This window comes from Ovis aries, chromosome 10 (genome assembly GCF_016772045.2).
Source record: "Ovis aries strain OAR_USU_Benz2616 breed Rambouillet chromosome 10, ARS-UI_Ramb_v3.0, whole genome shotgun sequence".
NCBI lineage: Eukaryota > Metazoa > Chordata > Mammalia > Artiodactyla > Bovidae > Ovis > Ovis aries.
The window spans coordinates 19,449,339-19,469,334 of record NC_056063.1 but is presented as its reverse complement, the minus strand read 5'-3'; the positions used below and the strand labels follow the sequence as shown (position 1 = coordinate 19,469,334).

At 46.3% G+C, this 19,996-nt stretch overlaps 2 protein-coding genes across 14 annotated transcripts in view; both read left to right on the top strand.

Annotated features, from left to right (window-relative positions):
* Positions 1-19,996, top strand: part of RCBTB1 (RCC1 and BTB domain containing protein 1) — a 64,972-nt gene that overhangs the window by 14,644 nt on the left and 30,332 nt on the right. For 4 of the 13 annotated variants that reach the window (XR_009595188.1, XM_042254730.2, XM_012184468.4 and 1 more), the window contains exons 2-9: positions 1,941-2,016; positions 2,129-2,298; positions 2,818-2,968; positions 10,830-10,996; positions 14,949-15,107; positions 17,806-17,913; positions 18,397-18,539; positions 19,535-19,725. Coding sequence is in view for 12 of the 13 variants with exons in the window: in XM_042254730.2 (XP_042110664.1) it covers positions 2,173-2,298; positions 2,818-2,968; positions 10,830-10,996; positions 14,949-15,107; positions 17,806-17,913; positions 18,397-18,539; positions 19,535-19,725 (1,045 nt within the window). In the remaining variant the exon portion in view is untranslated. Of the gene's footprint in view, positions 1-1,940; positions 2,017-2,128; positions 2,299-2,817; positions 2,969-10,829; positions 10,997-14,948; positions 15,108-17,805; positions 17,914-18,396; positions 18,540-19,534; positions 19,726-19,996 lie in introns of those variants that run through there. The other 9 variants (XM_015098069.4, XM_042254735.2, XM_042254734.1 and 6 more) reach the window with 5 other exon arrangements.
* On the top strand, positions 12,823-13,496 carry LOC101116843 (acyl carrier protein, mitochondrial). Its single transcript, XM_004012079.6, has one exon. It carries the CDS (start codon positions 12,829-12,831, stop codon positions 13,297-13,299), a length of 471 nt encoding a protein of 156 aa, XP_004012128.5. The 5' UTR covers positions 12,823-12,828; the 3' UTR covers positions 13,300-13,496.

Sequence of the window (19,996 nt, the reverse complement as noted above, 5' to 3'; positions counted from 1 at the left end):
TAAAAAATGTAAAACAACTTGGGACAGTATTTGGCACACAATACTCAAGAAGTGTTAGCTGTTGCTATGATTGTGATTATGTAAAAAAAAAATTATCCCAACCTCACTCATCCTAAGAGAAATTCAAGTTTAAGCAAAGCTGAGACACGTGAAAATACACTGTGAGCGAGGGTGCAGGTGAAGGGTGGTGCCGTACGTGGACGATTCTTTTATATGAATATATAGGTACTGCTTTAGCAGAGGACGAGTAAAAATAGCTGTTAAAGGTAAAAGAGCTATTAGATTTTGACCCTGCTGTTCCACTTTTAGGAATTTATCTTAGAAACATATATTAGAAAGACGTGTACGTATGCAAGCAGTAGTTTCAGTGTTGTTCATGTTAGCAACAGACTGGTAGGGACTCATCTATTTCTGGTGGGAGGCGTTGGAGTTGTTAAATTCATACAATGAAATGTGCTTGTGGAAGCACTGAAGAGAGACGACGTTCATGTGTTAATGATTCCAAAGATGTCCTATTAAGGGGAAGGGGGAAGCTTTCACCCCCACACCCCCACACCTGCCATGTAAGTCTGCACTGTCTCTGGAAGGAATTAGAATCGACTGTGGTAGCGGTTGCCTTTGAAGAGAGGGTCAGGGAGGGGTTGTAGGGAGACTGACTTTCCTGTATCCTTTTGTACCATCTGGAACAGGAAAATGTTAACATGCGTAAGTGTTAGTTTTTCCGCTCCCTGAAGTCCTTTGTGTGCTCCCACCAACACACACACGTGTGTGCGCATGTACATACACCCTCATGCACACTTTTCAGAACAAATGTTAGTCCAGGGGTCCAACTGTGCAGTGATAAGAACCAGCCTGTGCTGGTGGTGGTGAATGCTTACTGAATATGCGCTGTGATCCTTGGGGCATTGCAAGCATCTTACCCTTCTCATCCAAGCAGGTGCTGATGAGCAAAACCTCCCTGGGTGGTGGAAACTGAGGCCCTGGCTAAGTAAGCCCAAGACCCAGGGCTCTCCTGTAGTTGCTGGCAGAGGTGCTGGGGCCAAAAAAGACCTTGACTTGTGTGTCTGTTTTTAGACATCTGAGAAGAGAGTGAGTTGGAAGGACCATTAAGAGTTCTGTGCCTCATTAGGAAACCCTGGATGTGTCTATCAACTCTTTGATTCTATTTTCAGTTTCCAGAGGTGAGCGCCAGAATGGAAACTCACGAGGCTTGGTAGATTTTTGTGCTTCGTGCAGCCCCCTGGAATTTCTAGAAATACTTTTGAACCCTCAGAGAATTGGAGCTATGACCAAGATTCTTTGTGTGAAACTTCTTGAACAGATCAACTGTAGAGTTTTATGGAGATTGGTACATATCTCTACCTTGTATAGGATGCTCTTTAAGCTGATTGCTACTTGCCTGAAGGCTGTAGTTATCAGCTCTGACATCATGATGAGGGTGAATTGGCTTAATCCTTGTGCGTCTAACATTTCTCAATGCAGTGTGAAATGCAGTGTGGTCTGTATATATGTAGAAAAGGTAGTCATATAAATTACGCATTGAATATGGTACTTTCTTTTATGGTTTCATCCAGTAAATCTTAGGCTACTGCTTCTTAATATTTTTCCCATTCCAGGCTGTTGAGGGATGTTCCATTTCTATCAGTAAACAGTGGCTCATCCTGGGAGCAGTAGTGGAGAGTGGGAAGGTAGAGATAAATGATTCTGATTTTTATAACACACACACCCACACACACTCACACTCTCCTAGTTGAGATGAGAATTAACTCTCTTAGACAAATGAATATTGTAACCTTTAACTTTATCTCATTACCCTGGAGGCAGAAATACCTGATGAGACTGTCAGATTGCACGCAAAACATGTTCGTGACCTTTGAGCCCTGACTTGTAAGCAGGCACGACAGACAGCCGGTTCTAGCCAGTGGTTCTTCTCGTTACAGGAAAAGGCCCAGCTTCGAAGGTGGAGGAAGGATTCGACACTGTGCTGGGGAACGTGAGCCATCCATTTAACCGAGAGTAGGTGGTTTAATCTGAAACCAGCTTCCGTTTCCTCTTTATCAGCGTGGTCTTTTTCGGGTTCAGCGAGTGGCTGTTTAATCTCTTCTGGAACCCTCTCTGTTTGTTACAGCAGAGATGTCGGCTCCTTTGTAGGAATCACTTGAAGCCAGAGTCATGGTGGACGTGGGAAAGTGGCCCATCTTCACTCTGCTGTCGCCTCAGGAGATCGCGTCCATCCGGAAAGCTTGCGTCTTCGGCACCTCAGCCAACGAAGCGCTCTATGTCACTGACAGCGACGAGGTGGGCCTCTCCCAAACCCCAGAGCTTCCTTCTAGAGCTTTCCGGGAGGTTGAGTCTGCTGTGTGCAGACTGAGAAAAAAGGAGGGCAGGAGGAGAACCTGAAATCCAGAAAGATGGTGTGTCTTTGATGTAATTTGTCTTTTCCTTCAGTTTCTTGATTTAATACCCGTCATCCCTGCTGCCCTTCGAGTTTCATTGCTTGTTGCTCAGTAGCTTAGTCATGTCCGACCCTCTGGACTGCCGCACGCCAGGCTTCCCTGTCCTTCACCATCTCCCAGAGTTTGCTTACATCCGTCTCTATTGAGTCAGTGATGCCAACCAACCATTGAGTTTCACAGTACAGCCAAATACTATAAAACTTAAGTAGGCAGCAGAGGTTGGATTTTAACAGCCGTGTCAGTCTCTACCTATTTGCTGAGCGGTCAAGCTGAGCTGAAGCGCGTCTATGTTCAGGGTGGAGAAGGGACCCTTTGTGTAGCTGCAGGCCAAGTGACTCAGACAGAACTGTTTGTCTCCCAGGTCTTTGTATTTGGACTGAACTACAGTAACTGTTTAGGAACTGGAGATAACCAGAGTACACTGGTACCCAAAAAGCTGGACGCCTTATGTGGAAAGAAGATTAAGAGTCTTAGTTACGGGAGTGGACCCCACGTTCTTCTCAGCACGGAAGGTAAAGTGGCAACAAGTTCAGCGTCTTCTGTTTGTGGGAAATCGAGCGGTTAATTCTAATCTAAGAGGAGGTAGGGCTGTGCCACATACTGAGTTTCGAATGATTTGTTTAATTTCTGAGCGGAAGTACATAAAGCAGGTGAAAGTTGTTAAACACTTCAGGCTCCCCTTGGAACAGCCGTCGGACGACTTTCATTTTAAGCAAACTTGTGAGGTTTTAGGCGACTTCTGTAAAGTCGTGGAAGATGAACCGCAGCAGACGAAGTGGTCCTTCAGCCCAGTTTTTCAGTGAGTTTTGTTGTAGCGTGGCAACGTCCAGGTTTTACTTGGTACGTTTTTAAAAACACAGGTGATACTGCTTTTGCTTTACTGGTGTCATTTCTGTATCTTGAATTCAAGTCTCAGTTCATTTCCTGGCATTCACGTGGCCGCCATATAGGAAAAAGCTGGGGTACCTTCTTCCTGCCTCTCCGAGATCAGCAGAGAGGCCTCCGCGTTCTTCCCAGGCTGTTGATCTGTACCGTGGGCGCCCGGAACGCCCTGAGTCAGCCATGCATAACCCGGCTTCTTCCCTTCACGTTTGGGCACATGAGTTCCTGCTCTCTTGCTTTTGTTGGGTAAACTGTAGGGTGCACGGGAGTGTTTGCGTCTCTGCCTTTCTGTCTCTAGCCTGGGGAATCACGGCTTCCTTGGGTGTAACCACCAGTCTTAGTGTTGAGGTTTTTAGTTGCCTTTGACTCCCATTGGAATCCAGTTGGGTTCTCGGCATCTTCCTCAGGCTGTGAGGTCCAGATGTGAGCGTGAGTATCTAGTAAGAGTGTAACTGGCGTGGAGCATAATGAGGTGATTATTCCGTCTCTGAGTTGTGTGATCCGGCCTTCTGGCATCACATGGGCCCTTTCAAGCAGCTGCTTCTTTGCTGGCTGGCTCAGCTTGTCATCCATTGTGACCTAATGGTTTAATGTTTTCCTAACGCATTAATTTTTTAATGCGGCAGTTGACTTCCTACCATAAAGTACTGAAGCGGTTTTTTTTTTTTTTTTTCCCCCAAGAGCAAACTATTAAACCATATGCATGACCTTGGGGGGGTTAACTTTTGGAATTATTTTTGGAGTTCAGATCCTGCAGTTTTAAATATCTTGAATGTTATAATTAAGATATAAATAAGCAGAAAGCACAAATATAAGTAACTGATTTTCTTGTGGGAATAGTCTTTTTGTTTTTAATTCATTTTTGATTGTTGTAATACATTGTACATAACATATATGAGATATGTGATATATAGCATGTTTAATGTATGTATAATATATACATTTGTGTGTATTTTGTATCTGTTTCAAGTAGTCATATAGTTCAAACACAATTTAACACTTTAAACCATCAAATGTTGTATGACTTTTAGTAAAAACCAGCACGCAGTTTCATCCATCCTTACTCTTAAAAACCACTCCTTTTTAACTCCTTCAGGTGTGTTTTTCTGACTTAATCTCGTGTTTTTAAATTAATATGCTTATGCTGTTGGTTTTGAATTTTCATTTTAGACCTTCTCCTTGGACTTTCTGTATCAGCAGATAGGATTAGCGCTCTCTCTGATTAGCCTGATTAGCCTTCCCTCTGCTTATCCTGTCAGTATAGTGATGTCACCACGTCTCCATGTTCAGTTTCCACATTCCCAGGGCTCGAAAAGTGTTATTCTCAGCTGAGCCATTCTCCTTTCTTCCACGGCTACCTGCTTTCCTGGGCTTGCTTTTCTCTCCATCTGTCATTAGCACGAGCTGGAACTCCGCTGTATCGCAGCGTTGCTTCTGGGCACCTCTGAACCCGTCGGGCCGCTCCAGGTCATCCTGTGCCCCGGCTCCAGCTGGGACTGGTCACGCCAGGCTGCCGCACACCTGTCGTCCTAGATCCTCATGTCACCATCATCCTCGGAAGTCCCTTCACCTTTGTCCTTCTGAGTCACCTACATTTTGTGTCCCATGTCTTCCTCCTTGGATTATACCCTCATGTGGGTGAGACACATTTTCTAGCAGCTTCCCAAGAAAGGGATATGAGAGAAGTCTTTGAGACACCGTCTTAAAACGCCTTTTATCTTCCCCAGGCAATTGGTCCATGACTTGTCTGCACAAAAAAGACAAAACAACAACAAAACAGCCTTTTCCATTCCAGTCCTTTAATCGTGTTTTGAGCATTTGCCTCTACTGCCTGGTAGGCAGAGCTCAGTCCAGAATAAAGGGTCTCTTCCTGGTAGGACCCATTTATAGCCACCGGGGCTGCTGGCATTGTTCCAGCGTAATCCCCTTGCCAGCTCTGTTCGGGGGCATTTTCCCCATAGCCCTGTAGTCTCTCTTGTTGACAGAATGGTTCTTGGGCCTGCATTTTGTGCCTCTCAGGTGCAAGAGGAAGATGTCTAGATGCAACCTGTCTCTGCATCTCTGCAGCCCCTGACACCCACTCATTGCATGGCCCCAGGAGGCCACCCCAAGAGAGTGCACCAGACGGTCACTTGGTGGTTCCCGTCACCCTCTTGTGATGGGCGTTGACACGTCCTACTTTAATGAGCCTCTTTAATTCCCAGAGTGATCGCATAGGGCCATGCCCCATGTGGGCATCCCTTTTCCAGTCCAGTTTCCATTGCCCATCCACCTGACCACACAGCCAGGCCATTGGCTGTAGCCGGTGAGTTGGTAAAGACCCAAACATGGGGGGCTTTTCCGATTGCTCAGTTCTTGCATCACTGCTCGGAAAACAGCCTGCAGTTCAGCCACTGAGCTGATTGTTCTTGCCTCCTTCAGTCAGTCTTGCCATCCACTGGTTTTAATGTGGCCACTTTCCAAATGGGAGAGTGTCCATTTGCCTTGGAACTGCGTCTGTAAGGCCAGCAGCTCTTGGTCGCTTGGTTAGAGCTTCATAGGGCACATCTGTAAGGCAGAGGGTTCTAGCAGCTTCTCAGCTGGCTCCAGAGTTGGTCCTCAATGAACAGAGGCTGCCTGGTTCATGATATGGCGGGCACCTCCCCAGCAGCACGCCCCCTGGGTAAAACATTTCTGTTTTATTATGAAACCCTCTGGGTACTGCCTTCCTTATTAGAGTGCTTCTCCAACACCACCCAAGAAGTTGTGGATATCTCAAGTTTCATGATTATTTTATGTCCTTCAGTCACTGAGGGAATCTCAGTTACCACTCAGGCTACTGATTTCCTCTCAAACGGTGAGCAGCATCTGGGAAATTTCTGGTTTGAAATCCCAGTGGTCACTGCTGGGAGGTGCTCCAGGTTGGCTGTAAGCTCCTGGTGCAGAGTGCGGGTGGCGGATACTCTCAAGGTCATGTCTGAGTCAGTGCCTTCCCACCTTTCAGCAGTGGGAGAGCTGCCGCCCTCTGCTAACTCAGATATACCTGCTCTCATGCAGGACCCCACTCAGATCCAGCTGTCTTTTGTAATCTTGCAGATGGGGCTTCCCTGGTGGTTTAGTGGTGAAGAATCCGCCTGCCAGGCAGGAGATGCAGGTTCAGTCCCTGGATTGGGAAGATCCCGTGGAGAAGGGAACGGCAACCCACTCCAATATTCTTGCCTTGGAGATCCCATGGACAGAGGAGCCTGGTGGTCTACAGTCCATGGTGTTGCAAAGCGTCATACACAACCAAAGTGATTTAAAAAAGCCTGCTGTTAGTCCCCAGAAACCATCTGCCTTTCCCCCAGTGGCAAGCTTCAATCGTTCAGCGAGTATATTGGTCCCAGCGCCCCAGCTTGAATTACAGTGGTGAGCTCTTCTTGTCCACAGGGTGTTCTCTCTTTAAACACCTGTTTGGGCTCGGGCAGTTTTATGGGTTCCCAGCCAGCGCCCAGTTAAAACTGGCCTGAGGGTAGATTTCCACGCCTCATGTTTTAGGTAGGGGAAGCAGTCCCCAGTCAGAACTAATATCTACCCAATAATATCTTCAGGTAAGAGAGACGGGACCACCTCACACAGAGTCTGTTCCAAAACCCCAGTTTCCATCCAGACTGTCACTTGACTCCTGTCCACTGTGGCCTGTCCGCATCCTCCCATTCTAAGCTTGGCTGTTAAGACTTTACCCGCAGGCTGTGGAAGCACGGTGCGCTGGTCCTCTCCCCCCCTGGCTGTTTCACCCACACAGGTGCTTGTGCCTTTGGGTGCCTGGCCAGCGGTGGGGCCAGAAGATCCTGGCCTTTAGGTCAGTGTTCATCTTGATCATCTTCCTTATCCTCGCCCCAGGGCATTCTGGATCAATTTTCTTATCTTAATCATTACCTTCTAGCTTTTTGAAAAGTGAAAGGTTGCTCAGTCGTGTCTGACTCTTTGCGACTCCTTGGACTGTAGCCCACCAGGCTCCTTTGTCCATGGGATTCTCCAGTCAAGAATACTGGAGTGGGTTGCCATTTCCTTCTCCAGGGGATCTTTCCGACCCAGGCGTTGAACCCATTGGGATTGAATACAGGTGTCTCCTGTATCATAGACATTCTTTACCATCTGAGCCACCAGGGACGCCCTTCTAGCTTTTTAAATGCCTGTAAAACTGGGATAAGTAGAGTCGACTTGTTTGGGGCCCTTCGGTGTTGGAGACCAACATGGGGTCCCTTCGGTCCACCAGACTGGGACAGTGCCATGGGCATCCCTCGGCTGCAGTTCCATCAGCATCCCTCTTATTGACCCCGCTCGGTACTTGAAGACTTATTCTGCCGGGTTGGGTCCCTTGATGCTCTCGCTTTTGTCTTTCTCCATTTTCATAATTCCTTTCATGTTTTCTGTAAGATCCATATGAGGAAGTTGAGATAGCATATTGGATAAGGCATCTCAAGCTATTTGATTTTGTATTCAGGTGAATACCCCAGGTATCCTCAAGCCACAGTCCCACACGGCTTGCATCTCAGCTGCTTCATCTGGGATGTTCCATTTGCCATTAATAGGGGGAGCTGGGAAATCCGTCTTCTCAGGATAAACACACTACCATGGCTTTTATCCAGTTCACCACCCTGGCAGTTTCCTTGGGAATAACCTCCTGGGTCACGCACAGCCTTGTGTGATGGTTCAGTAAAGAGCAGCGGGTCCTGCCTCAACCCACACATGCTCTTCTAGCCTGCAGCCTTGAAAACCACACACACAGCCCTTACATCAGCTGCACGCACAGCCTGTGTCAGTAAAGGCTCCTCAGGAAGCCGGTGACATCAGCCCTCAGAATGAGCCAGTTCCTGCTCACTGTACCCCGTGCCTCCGGTTGTTTCTTGGTTTCCCCTTCCCCTACGTTAACTGTTTTCTCAGTTGACCCAGAGGTATTAGAGGTACTTTCCTTTGCTCCTGCATAATTTTCTTGGCAGCTTTGAGGAAAATGGCTGAAGCTCAGATTGACCCAAATCTGAGCTTGAATCAACGTCAAGGGCTCCACCCAGCACTTAATTTTCATTTTGGCTGTTATATATGAAATAAGCAGGAAATTGTTCATTTAGTATGCTTCTTACTTTGCATTTCCTTATGTATCTGTTGAGCCAGTTCCTTAGGAGTTGGCTCTACTCCCATTTCTAAATTGCATTGATAACTTTGACCTTTAGTAACTGATCACTAAAGATTTTTGACTGTGTGGATCATAATAAACTGTGGAAAATTCTGAAAGAGTTGGGAATACCAGGCCACCTGACTTGCCTCTTGAGAAACTTATATGCAGGTCAGGAAGCAACAGTTAGAACTGGACATGGAACAACAGACTGGTTCTAAATAGGAAAAAGGAGTACGACAAGGCTGTATGTTGTCACCCTGCTTATTTAACTTCTATGCAGAGTACATCATGAGAAACACGGCTGGACGATGCACAAGCTGGAATCAAGATTGCCAGGAGAAATATCAATAACCTCAGATAGGCAGATGACACCACCCTTATGGCAGAAAGTGAAGAGAAACTAAAAAGCCTCTTGGTGAAAGTGGAGAGTGAAAAAGTTGGCTTAAAGCTCAGCATTCAGAAAACGAAGATCGTGGCATCTGGTCCCGTCACTTCATGGGAAATAGATGGGGAAACAGTGGAAACAGTGTCAGACTTTGTTTTGGGGGGTTCTAAAATCACTGCAGATGGTGATTGCAGCCATGAAATTAAAAGACGCTTACTTCCTGGAAGAAATGTTATGACCAACCTAGACAGCATATTGAAAAGCAGAGACATTACTTTGCCAACAAAGGTCCATCTAGTCAAGGCTATGGTTTTTCCAGCGGTCATGTATGGATGCGAGAGTTGGACTGTGAAGAAAGCTGAGCACCGAAGAGTTGATGCTTTTGAACTGTGGTGTTGGGGAAGACTCTTGAGAGTCCCTTGGACTGCAAGGAGATCAGCCCTGGGTGTTCTTTGGAAGGAATGATGCTAAAGCTGAAACTCCAGTACTTTGGCCACCTCCTGCGAAGAGTTGACTTGACTCATTGGAAAAGACTCTGATGCTGGGAGGGATTGGGGGCAGGAGGAGAAGGGGATGACAGAGGATGAGATGGCTGGATGGCATCACCGACTTCATGGACTTGAGTTTGAGTGAACTCTGGGAGTTGGTGATGGACAGGGAGGCCTGGCGTGCTGCAGTTCATGGGGTCGCAAAGAGTCGGACACAACTGAGCGACTGAACTGAACTGATCACAGCACGGCTGCAGTTTCCTACCACGGTGACTAGGTAGCCATCCGGGAGTCAAAGTTTCCTCATTCTTTGCTCTTTAATCTCTTTGTCTTCAAAAAGCAAATGTCTGTGAGCCATTCGTGACATCAGCTAAATAGAGAGTTCTTGGTTGCAGTGTGTTTGTGAGTGAGAGACAGAGAGAGAGAAAGACAGGGAGAAAGTGTTAGTTAATTCCTAGACCCAATCTCTGTGTGCGTGTGTGTATATAGGCATTCCCACACCAAGAAGTAGTGCTTAGATATTATCAGGGTGTCCAGGAATTGCACACAGTTCTGATGCTGTCTACTCAGAGATAGAATCAGATTGCACAGGTGAGAGGCTCAGTCCTACGACACCGCCCTCCACTTGAGAGGCTGGTCTCGAGCCCAGGTTGTTCCCTGTGCTTCTGATTAACCTGCTGCAAATCCCAGGTTCCCTCTATCTCTCCTTGGGCTTTGTGGGTTTTTTTGTTTGTTTTCCACCATGCCATGTGGCATGTGGGATCTTAGTCCCTGACCCAGGGATCAAACTCAGGCCCCCTGCAGTGGAATCACAGATTCCTAACCACTGGACCACCAGGGAATTCGTGCTTTGGATTGGATTAATTTGCTGGAGTGACTCAAGGAACTCCAGAAAATTGATTTACTCACTAGATGACGGATTATTATAAAAGGATATGAATCAACAGCCTGAATAAAGGAGCCTCCGTCCTTGTAAGGCTTGGTGCCTAACACAGTGGCATGTCTAAGTGTTCTGGTTCTCCAACACGGAAACACTCTGAAAAGGGGCCAGAAAACTGTCCCCTGAGGTTCTTACGGAGGCTTCCTTACATAGTCATGACGGCTAAGCCATCGGCATTGGCAGTTGGTTCAGCCTCCAGCCCTCTCCCCTCCAACCCACTTACCTTATGGTTGGTTCTCCTGGCAGCAGAGATGCCAGGAGATGATGTTCTCATTATCAAAAGACGCCCTCATCATTGTCAACTCTAAGGAGATTCCTCCGGTTTTGGGAGCTGTGAGCCAGGGACTCTGGATGATGACCAAATATACAAGAGCAATGTATTTTTGTAATATGGATGCCCAAATACATACTTCTTACAAATCACAGTGTCACTAAAAGAAGTAAAGGTTGGAACACGAGTTGTACAGAGTCTGGGAGGAAAGTTGCGGGTCGGCTGTCTCTTCTCTGAGCTGATTGTGTGTGTGTGGCCCCCCTTGTGTAGATGGAGTCGTGTATGCCTGGGGCCACAATGGCTACAGCCAGCTTGGGAACGGGACAACCAACCAAGGCCTGGCACCCATCCAGGTCTGCACCAACCTCTTGATCAAGCAAGTGGTTGAAGTAGCGTGTGGCTCGCATCATTCCATGGCCCTGGCAGCTGATGGAGAGGTACGTGCCCTGCTCTTATGCTTTGTTTTTACTTTTTCTTATTTTTAATTTTTGGGGGGCCCATTCATCAAGGTATGGGAGATCTTAGTTCCCTGACTAGGGATTATGCTCCCTGTAATGGAGGTGCGAAGTCTCAACCACTGGACTGCCAGGGAAGCCTCTCATTTACTTCCCTGTAGCTCGAACAGTAAAGAATCTGCCTGCAATGCAGGAGACCTGGGTTTGATTCCTGGATTGGGAAGATTCTCTGGAGAAGGAAATGGCAACCCGTTCTAGTATCCTTGCCTGGAGAATCCATAGACAGAGGAGCTTGGTGAGCTACAGTCCACGGGGTTGCAGAAAGTTGGACATGACTGAGCAACTAACACACACAAAAGACATATAAAAGTTACCATCTTAACCATTTTTAAGTGTTTGGTTCAGTGACATTAAGTACATTCATGTTTTGCAACCATCACCACCATCCATCCACAGCACTCTTTTCATCTTGCAGAACTGACCTCTGTGCCCATTAAACACGAACCCTCTCCTTTCTTTCAGTTCCACCCCTGGCAACCCCCATTCTGTTTTCTAAGAATTTGACCCCTCTAGGTACCTCATATGAGTGGAATCACACAGTACTTGTCCACTGTGACCACCTTATTTCACTTAATGTCCTCAAGGTTCATCCACGTGGCAGCATGTGGTGGATTTCCATCCTTTTTTCAGGCTGACAGTGTTTCATTGTTTATCTGTTCTGTTTATCCATTTGTCTGTTGATGAACATTTGGATCATTTCTACCTTTGGCCATGTGAAAGTGCCTTGCCTTTTTTTTTTTTCTTTAAGACCATATTTGTACTTGAACTGAATAGCATGTGAACGTAGCTGCCCTGGGTACATAGCTAAAACCACCGTGAGAACAAGCTCCTTCTCTAACACAGCCTACAGTGTGTAATCTGGAGCACTGTTTTGAAGACAGTAGACTGAACTCAAGGCAGTTGAGTCTCGGTTTTAGCTCAGATTACAAATCAGATGTGTATGACAGTGTCCTGTACTGTCGTTTTTTTAATGACCTCTACCCGCCCCCCGCCCTCCCCAGGTCTATTTTGTTTTTCAGTAAATGTAGTGATGTTATAGCATCACTACCAGCATTCCAGTAGGTTCTGTACAGCTAGATTTCCTGCCCCACCCCACCCCCAACCAAGTTCCATGCATATCTTAACTGTTACTCATCCCGAGGGTTCTGTCGCCTGGTGCTTTGTGTCATTTCATCCGTCTCCATCTCTATCACCTTAGGTCGGGCTTTGCCATCTCCTGGACTGTTGCCATGGTCTCTTCTGTTTCATAGCTTTTTTTCCTTTTTTTAAATATTTATTTATTTATTTGGCTGTGCCGGATCTTAGTTGCAGCGTGCAAGAACTTTAGCTGTGGGATGTGGGATCTAGTTCCCTGACCAGGGGTCAAAGTCAGGCCCCCTGCACTGGGAGTGCAGAGTCTTAGCCACTGGCCCACCAGCGCAGTCCTCATCCCATAGCTTTTATGTTGGTCTAAATTGTGCAGTATAACTTCTCTGTCCACTGTGTCTTCTGAAATAAAATTCAGATTATGTTGTTCCCTGTTTAGACCTTCAGAGATGTTAGAGTGATTCCACTAAGTGGGGCAGGTTATAGCTGAGGAAACCAGAGCAGCTCGGTGAGATAAAGGTTTCGTGGCTGGAATGTGCTGGAGCCGGGCCTTGCGCACAGCCCTGGTGCATGGAATCTACCGTTCCCAATCTGTTTCTTGGTCAGTGGAACCCCAGTCCCCATTTTTTTTAAAAAAAAAAACAAAAGGCAGCTGGATCGGCGTAGCCATGGCGGCTCGTGTCCTTTGCGCCTGTGTCCGCCGACTTCCCACGGCCTTCGCGCCGCTGCCCAGGCTCCCCACGCTAGCTGCGGCCCGGCCGCTCAGCACTACCCTTTTCGCCGCGGAGACCCGGACGAGGCCTGGGGCTCCGCTGCCGGCCTTGGTGCTCGCGCAGGTTCCAGGCAGAGTTACACCGCTGTGCCGCCAGTATAGCGACGCACCGCCTTTGACATTGGAGGGAATCAAGGACCGTGTTCTTTACGTCTTGAAACTCTATGACAAGATTGACCCAGAAAAGCTTTCAGTAAATTCCCATTTTATGAAAGACCTGGGCTTAGACAGTTTGGACCAAGTGGAGATTATCATGGCCATGGAGGACGAATTTGGGTTTGAGATTCCTGATATAGATGCGGAGAAGTTAATGTGCCCACAAGAAATTGTAGATTACATTGCAGATAAGAAGGATGTATATGAATAAGATATCAGACCCTTTTTCCTCACTGAGAGAAGGCTCAGAAGATGCTGGCGAGTGTCTGGGAGTGAGAACATATTTCTGCATCACTGCTGACTTGGAGAGTAATTCTGTCTAGACTTGTATTTAAATTGTCTTAAGTGTTTTTGCCCTTTGAAAATAAATCTGTAAAACCAAAAAAAAAAAAACAAAAAAACCCAAAAGGCAGCTGCATTGGAAGAGAACTTGGGCTATTTGAAAAGAAGTGCAAAAGAACGACGGTTGAAGTTAGAACTTGCTAATTGCGCAGCCTCCATTCCTGGTTTATTGCAACCTTAAGCATATGCTACTCTGGGAAACTGGTAAAGATAAATATTTACACTAGCTGGTCCTGTGAATCCACTTAACAGGAAGTAATCACTTTCAGGGTTCTTTCTTTCTTTGCCTGTGAAATGAACCTGTGCCACACGTACTTTTTAAGACATCAGTGTGAGTTTCAAGACGGTCCGTGGGCAGCCTCAGACATGTGATCTTAGGTAGAGAATGCTGACAGAGGAGAGAGAACAGAGACTCATGGAAGCCAGAACTAAGGCTGTGTGAGGACCGCTTGCCACAGGCAAGTGAGGGGGCTGAGAGGGGTCCTCACAGATCTTCCTAGTGATGGAGGAAGTTATCTCCTCTGCAGCCAGCGTCTGCCCTTGGCTGATTCTTTTCTCTGGCCACACTCTGTTTGACAGGCTCAGTTAATAATTCACTTGAAGGGATTTTTCATTTTGTTTTTCATCTTTAGCTTAGAGATCCATCTGTGTCTCTCTCCATTAGGAATATGGTTTTCAGACTGTGGCTGATCACAGGCCAAAAGTAAACAGGATGCATTTGAGGGGAGCTGCTTGGAGATGACAGCCATGAGGACTCAGAAAACATTATCCAGAGCAACTCAACCTTCTAAAGCAGCAGTGCTACAGTTAGAAATAATTAAGAAAAAGAGCTTCTTAGCAACCCCATGTCATTCCTGTAGGGACAGACATCTCCTTAATACTTGTGAGTGTGACTGTGTTAGGAAGTGGAACTGTGATTAATAATTTTAGTGATGGTGGGCTTGTGTCATCAGGGAGGGTATATAGTATCGCGCACTGATGATTAATGAGATAGAGGAAAGTAAGTATTGTTTTGAAGGATTTTCATGGGGGAAAAAAAAAGACTACACCCAAAGAGTTAGGCTGATTTTTTTTCATATCACTGATACTTACGTGGCGCATAACCTCGTTTCCTTTAGATGCCAGATTTAAAAACCATAAAGAGCTACTGAAATTACAGTGGCGGTGTAACAGTGTGGAGAGCACTGCTAGACTGCTTGGGTTCGTATTAGTAATAAATCGTATTTACTAGCTGTGGCATCTCAAGCAAGTCACTTAACCTCTCTGTGTTCCCATCTACACGTATCCAGTGGGGATGATACTAGTATTAATACCGACCCCAGGGTCATCTTTCATCTTTTACTGTGAGGGTTAGATGGGTTCCTGTGTGTGAAGCACTTAGGACCATTAGCACACTGTAAGGACTCATTCAGTGGGTTTATTTTTGTTTTATGATGATTATTATGTAATATGATTATTGTGTGTTAGAATTTTCACCCTTACTCTTCTTTCTTTCTCTTTTCTCCTTCTGTTGCGTAGGTATTTGCTTGGGGCTATAACAACTGTGGCCAGGTGGGGTCAGGGTCCACCGCAAATCAACCAACTCCTCGGAAAGTGACAAACTGTTTACATATTAAGAGGGTGGTCGGCATCGCCTGTGGTCAGACCTCGTCCATGGCTGTTCTGGACAATGGTGAGGTGAGCGGTCTTCACAGCCCCCTTTCTCCTGTCCGTTTCTCTGTGAGGTACGGGCTTAAATCATGGAAGGAAGAGTGCTCTGATTTGATAGCTCCATAGATAGTTAGCTGATAGAGGTGTAACCACAGGCTGTTCGCTCCTCATTATGAATTTTTAAGTTCCAAGGTTATCTGCAAGTTGAAGTTTGAATGTGTTTTTGCCAGATTCACATAGCCTGATGCTTTCAGGCATTTGTTTGTGATTTAATGTAGTAGGTGAAAGAATTTGATGTTGCCTCTTTCTTCTAATGAAAGAGGACTCTTTTTTTTTTTTTTAAGTGAAAGCTGGTTTATTTAGAGAGATACACATTCCGTAGACAGAATACAGCCTGTCTCAGAAGATGAGACCAAGAGTGCGGCCACCTCAGAAGGTGAGAGGCGCTGTGTGCTCTTTAAAGTTAGCTGACGGTGTTTATAAGCACTGATGCTAATGGGCATGAAGGTTCTGTGCCTGCCTTTGTCTGCAATGCTTGCCCCCAGGAAGAAGCAACTTGCAAATGGAGAATTTTTCATCCTGATGGTTATTAGCTACTCTTAAAAAACCCACCTTTCCTCGACCACGGTCACCTTTGAGCTGATGGTGGTTTCTATAAAATTGTTCTGGTTGCAGCTTCTGCTTAAATGGACCTGTTACCACTTGTATGTGCCCCAGTGCACAAACTTTACTCCAGGACACTTCTCTGAACGCGAATGTACAGCATCCTGCATCGGGATGTGAGGGTGCTGTAGAGTTTACTGAGTACTCAGCTCTGTTAGCTGACTCTCTGAATCAAGCCTGATACTATGCTGGATGACTTCTGAATTCCTTGGGATAGTCATCCAACATCCTCCATCCCAGTATTTTCCACTTCTTTATTTATTTCTCTTTTTAAACGCTTTTTATTTTTAAAAGTAAATTTAATTTAAAAATTATTATGTGATTACTTCAACAAAGGAAAACAAATAAGACACGTGAAATAAAAAGTGAATACCTTTCCCTCAGTTTTTTAATGGTTTGATTTATGTCCTTTTGGACCTTTCTCTATAAATAGTTACATACAGGTGAGTATAATTACCTACCGCTTTTCTCTGCCAGTTTGCACCTTTTTTTGCTTAACAGCATAGATATTTACCAGAATCCATTGGCAGACCATTTATAGTTGCTCCCATTATAACAGTTGCTTAATTTTCTTGGTATGGATGTTCGTTTTCCATGACCCATATCCAGAACTCTTCTGATGGGCATTTCAGCTTTTTTTTTTTTTCATATTTGGTTATTAAAAACACTGTTGTGCTGATTTTCTGTTACTGTTTGTGTATATATCTTTGTACACACATACAAGTATTTCTATAGAATAATTTTCCAGAAATAGGGTTTCTGGGTCAGGGAATATACCGTTACATTTTTGGATAGCTCTTGCCAAATTTCTCCCCAGAAGGTTCAAACCTGTTAGACTTCCGACACTGAATGTGTGCTTCTGGCCATCCCTTGCTAGCACCCTGAGGCCTTGTCCCCTTTCCCCCTTTCACCCGGACGTGGAAGGCCCTCACCCGCGCCTGCTTGCCCTGCTTTGCCCTGGGGTGTGTTGCCACCACACCGCGTGTTTCTGATCTGAGCCAGGCCTTCAGTCTGTTCCTGGCCAGGACTTCACCCTGTCCCACGCTGGCTGTTCTCAGCCTTCAACACTCGCTGTCAGACCTGTGCCCAGCTCTGCTGCTTTGAGTGGTGACCCCTCTTGCTGCAGGTGTCTGAGGGGTCCCCACATTCTCCTGTGTCTCCTCCTTACACCTCTTTCCTCTGTCCCCTCTCCTGTGGTCCTGCCGTCACTGCCTTCGCTGGACCCCCATCAGAGCTCACCTATCTGCCAATGGGAGATGAGTTTATGTATTTGAGGTCTTCCTGCCTCTGGTCTTGCTCACCGCAGTCAACCCTTCATGTTGCTGCCTGCAAGATTGCTCCAGAATACAACTTTAATTATGTTAAACTCTGCTTTGGAGTATTTCAGTGGCAGATCCATGGATGCATTTCACGTTCCTTGATCTATGTTTGGGCACTTCATCCCTTGGCCCATACTTTTCCTTCTGGTCTTTTCCCTACCGCCACCCAAGGTGGGTCCAGCCAGCCCACCTGCTTGTCTCCTGAACCTGCCTCTCCCTGGGATACCTTCATCCCCATCTACCCTTCAGCCAGATCTGAGCATCTACCTTGCTCAGATTTCTGCTATCTGAAAAAAATCTTAACTTTCTTCCTATGGCTAAGTCCTTTCTCCTCTCTGTCTGCAATGCCTTGACTATATATGTACCCCAGCACTTGCTGTCTGGCTGCAGAAAAATTGCGTATGTCCATCCCCCTGTTCAACTGTGTCCAAAGATTTAATTCCTACTACTTTTCAAAAAATCCTGAAATACAGTAGGTGATTAATAGTTGTTAGTGAGCCTCAGGTTCCTCTTGTAGCAAGCAAGAATTACTGACTCGCCCAAGCCTATCCAGCTAGTAAGATCTGGAGCTGTCATCCCCACACCTGAAACATCTTCTGTTTGGAGATCAGTTGTAGGACCTCATTCAGTAGAATATGAGTGTTGGAAGTGAAAGAAATCTCTCATTTGTTTAGATGGGTTTTATTTTTATCTCTTTCCTCGCACCAGCAGTTTTAAAACCCTCTTCTCCCCCTTCCTCTAAGGTGTATGGCTGGGGCTACAATGGCAATGGTCAGCTCGGCTTGGGAAACAATGGCAATCAGCTGACCCCCGTGAGAGTGGCCGCTTTGCACAGTGTGTGTGTCAACCAGGTACGTGTGGTGGGCTCCCAGCTGCTGCTCCCTGTCTGTCTTCCCTGCTCCGACTTGGACTATCTGTGAGAATTTAGATCCCGGACCAGGGATTGACCTTGTTCCTCCTGCAGTAGAAGCACGGAGTCCTAATCATTGGACCGATAGGGAGGTCCCAGAAATTCACTCTTTTAATCAGACTTTTTGAACAGTGCCCTGTGGCTTCATCTGCCACATTTAATATTCTGTCCTCCCTAAATTCCCATGATGAGAAGCAAGGCCATGGTGCTGGCGCATCGGTCTTGATAATTTGAAAAGCTACTGGGAAAAATCCAGTAGTCTCAGGTACAGGCTTTTCTAATGCTTTTTTAATGTTCCGGAGAATGTCAGCCCACACCTGATGATGAACTGGCATTCTGCAGGAGCTGGCTGTAATCTTTAAGTAGATGTTTCCCCTGCCCTTCTGTTCTCCTGTTGATGGTAACCATGTAAATTTACTTGCAGATTGTCTGCGGCTATGCACATACTCTAGCACTAACCGATGAGGGCTTGCTGTATGCCTGGGGAGCTAACACGTATGGGCAGCTGGGAACTGGCAATAAAAATAACCTGCTAAGCCCAGCACACATCATGGTGGAGAAAGAAAGGTAACTTGGCGGTACCATGTCTTGGGACTGTGTGTGCGTGGGGACTTGGGCCTGTGTGCTCTGGAGCGCTGGTGTTTGGCTTTGTAACTCTTCCCGTCATTAACATTCTCATTGTGAACAAAAGAGTGCTGTGCCAGTCAGAGTGAACGTGAAGTTGACATGATTCTCTTGCAGCTTTCTCAGATGGCCACCCGAAATAACCACCGATAGGCATTCATGCATTTTGCTGTATTGCCTGCAGACTTCCTAGTAGGGTCTGTCACCATGTTGAAATTTAAAGCATATTATTTTCCCTTTGAGCCAACTAAACTTTTAAATAAATAAAATCTGCCCTTGAAAGGCCATTATCTGTTTAAATATTGATTTGATTTAATGTGTGTTACTGAAATAGATGCTTAAATGTTTTTTGAGCCATATTGTGAGGTCTTGCCCATTAAAGCTTTAGGATATTGACTTCTAATTCTGGGAGGCCACCTAAGAAGCATACAGAAAAATGTAGTAAGTTTGGCTTGATGTCCCTTTGGATTGGGATATTCAGAGCCCATGACCCCTGGACCACTGCTTAATCAGCCTAATGAGCGTTCTGAGCACCGATTGGGGGTAAGAGAGAAAGTTGTATTTGTAAGGAAATGGTTTATTGACTACAGGATTTTTTGCTACTGTTGAAGCCCCCAGAACTGCCAGGACATTTTTTTCAGTGTCTACTTTCCTCATTTATTTTGGTTGCTAGTCCGTTTTCCCAGGTTTTCCTCAACATTATGCATTACCTGTCCTAACTCAGAATGAGCTCCGGGTGAGAAAGGGGCACCAGGATGAGCGTAACCCAGAGCTGATGCCCCAGTCTTTTGGTTTTGTCCGTATGACCTGACAGCTAACTTTCCTGGATCCTGGGCTCTTTGAGGTGTTCCGAGCACAAAACTTTTTATTTACCGTGTGTGGTGCGCTTGGGCTTCTGCGAAGAAAACGTAACGTGCGTTTTTCTTAAAACTTTCCAGGGTGATAGAGATTGCGGCCTGCCACTCGGCGCACACGTCGGCCGCCAAGACGCAGGGCGGCCACGTGTACATGTGGGGCCAGTGCCGCGGCCAGTCGGTAACCCTGCCGCACCTCACGCACTTCTCCTCCACCGACGACGTGTTCGCCTGCTTCGCCACGCCCGCCGTCACGTGGCGCCTCCTGTCTGCGGGTGAGAGCTCCCGGCTGCCCGCCCGGACGAAGGGCACAGTCAGCCGAGCGCCGTGCCTGCGCGTCTGCTGGCTGTGGGCTCCGTCCGCTTCAGAATGCTTTACCCTCCTTTAGCTTTAATACCCTTCCCCAAATTAGATTTGCATGATACTGTTTATTAAAATGCAATGGAATATTATATGAATTTATTATTTCCTCCCCTTGGGTGTTTTCGGTTTGAGGTGAAATTCACATACAAAAATTAACCATTTTTAAAGTATACCATTCAGAGG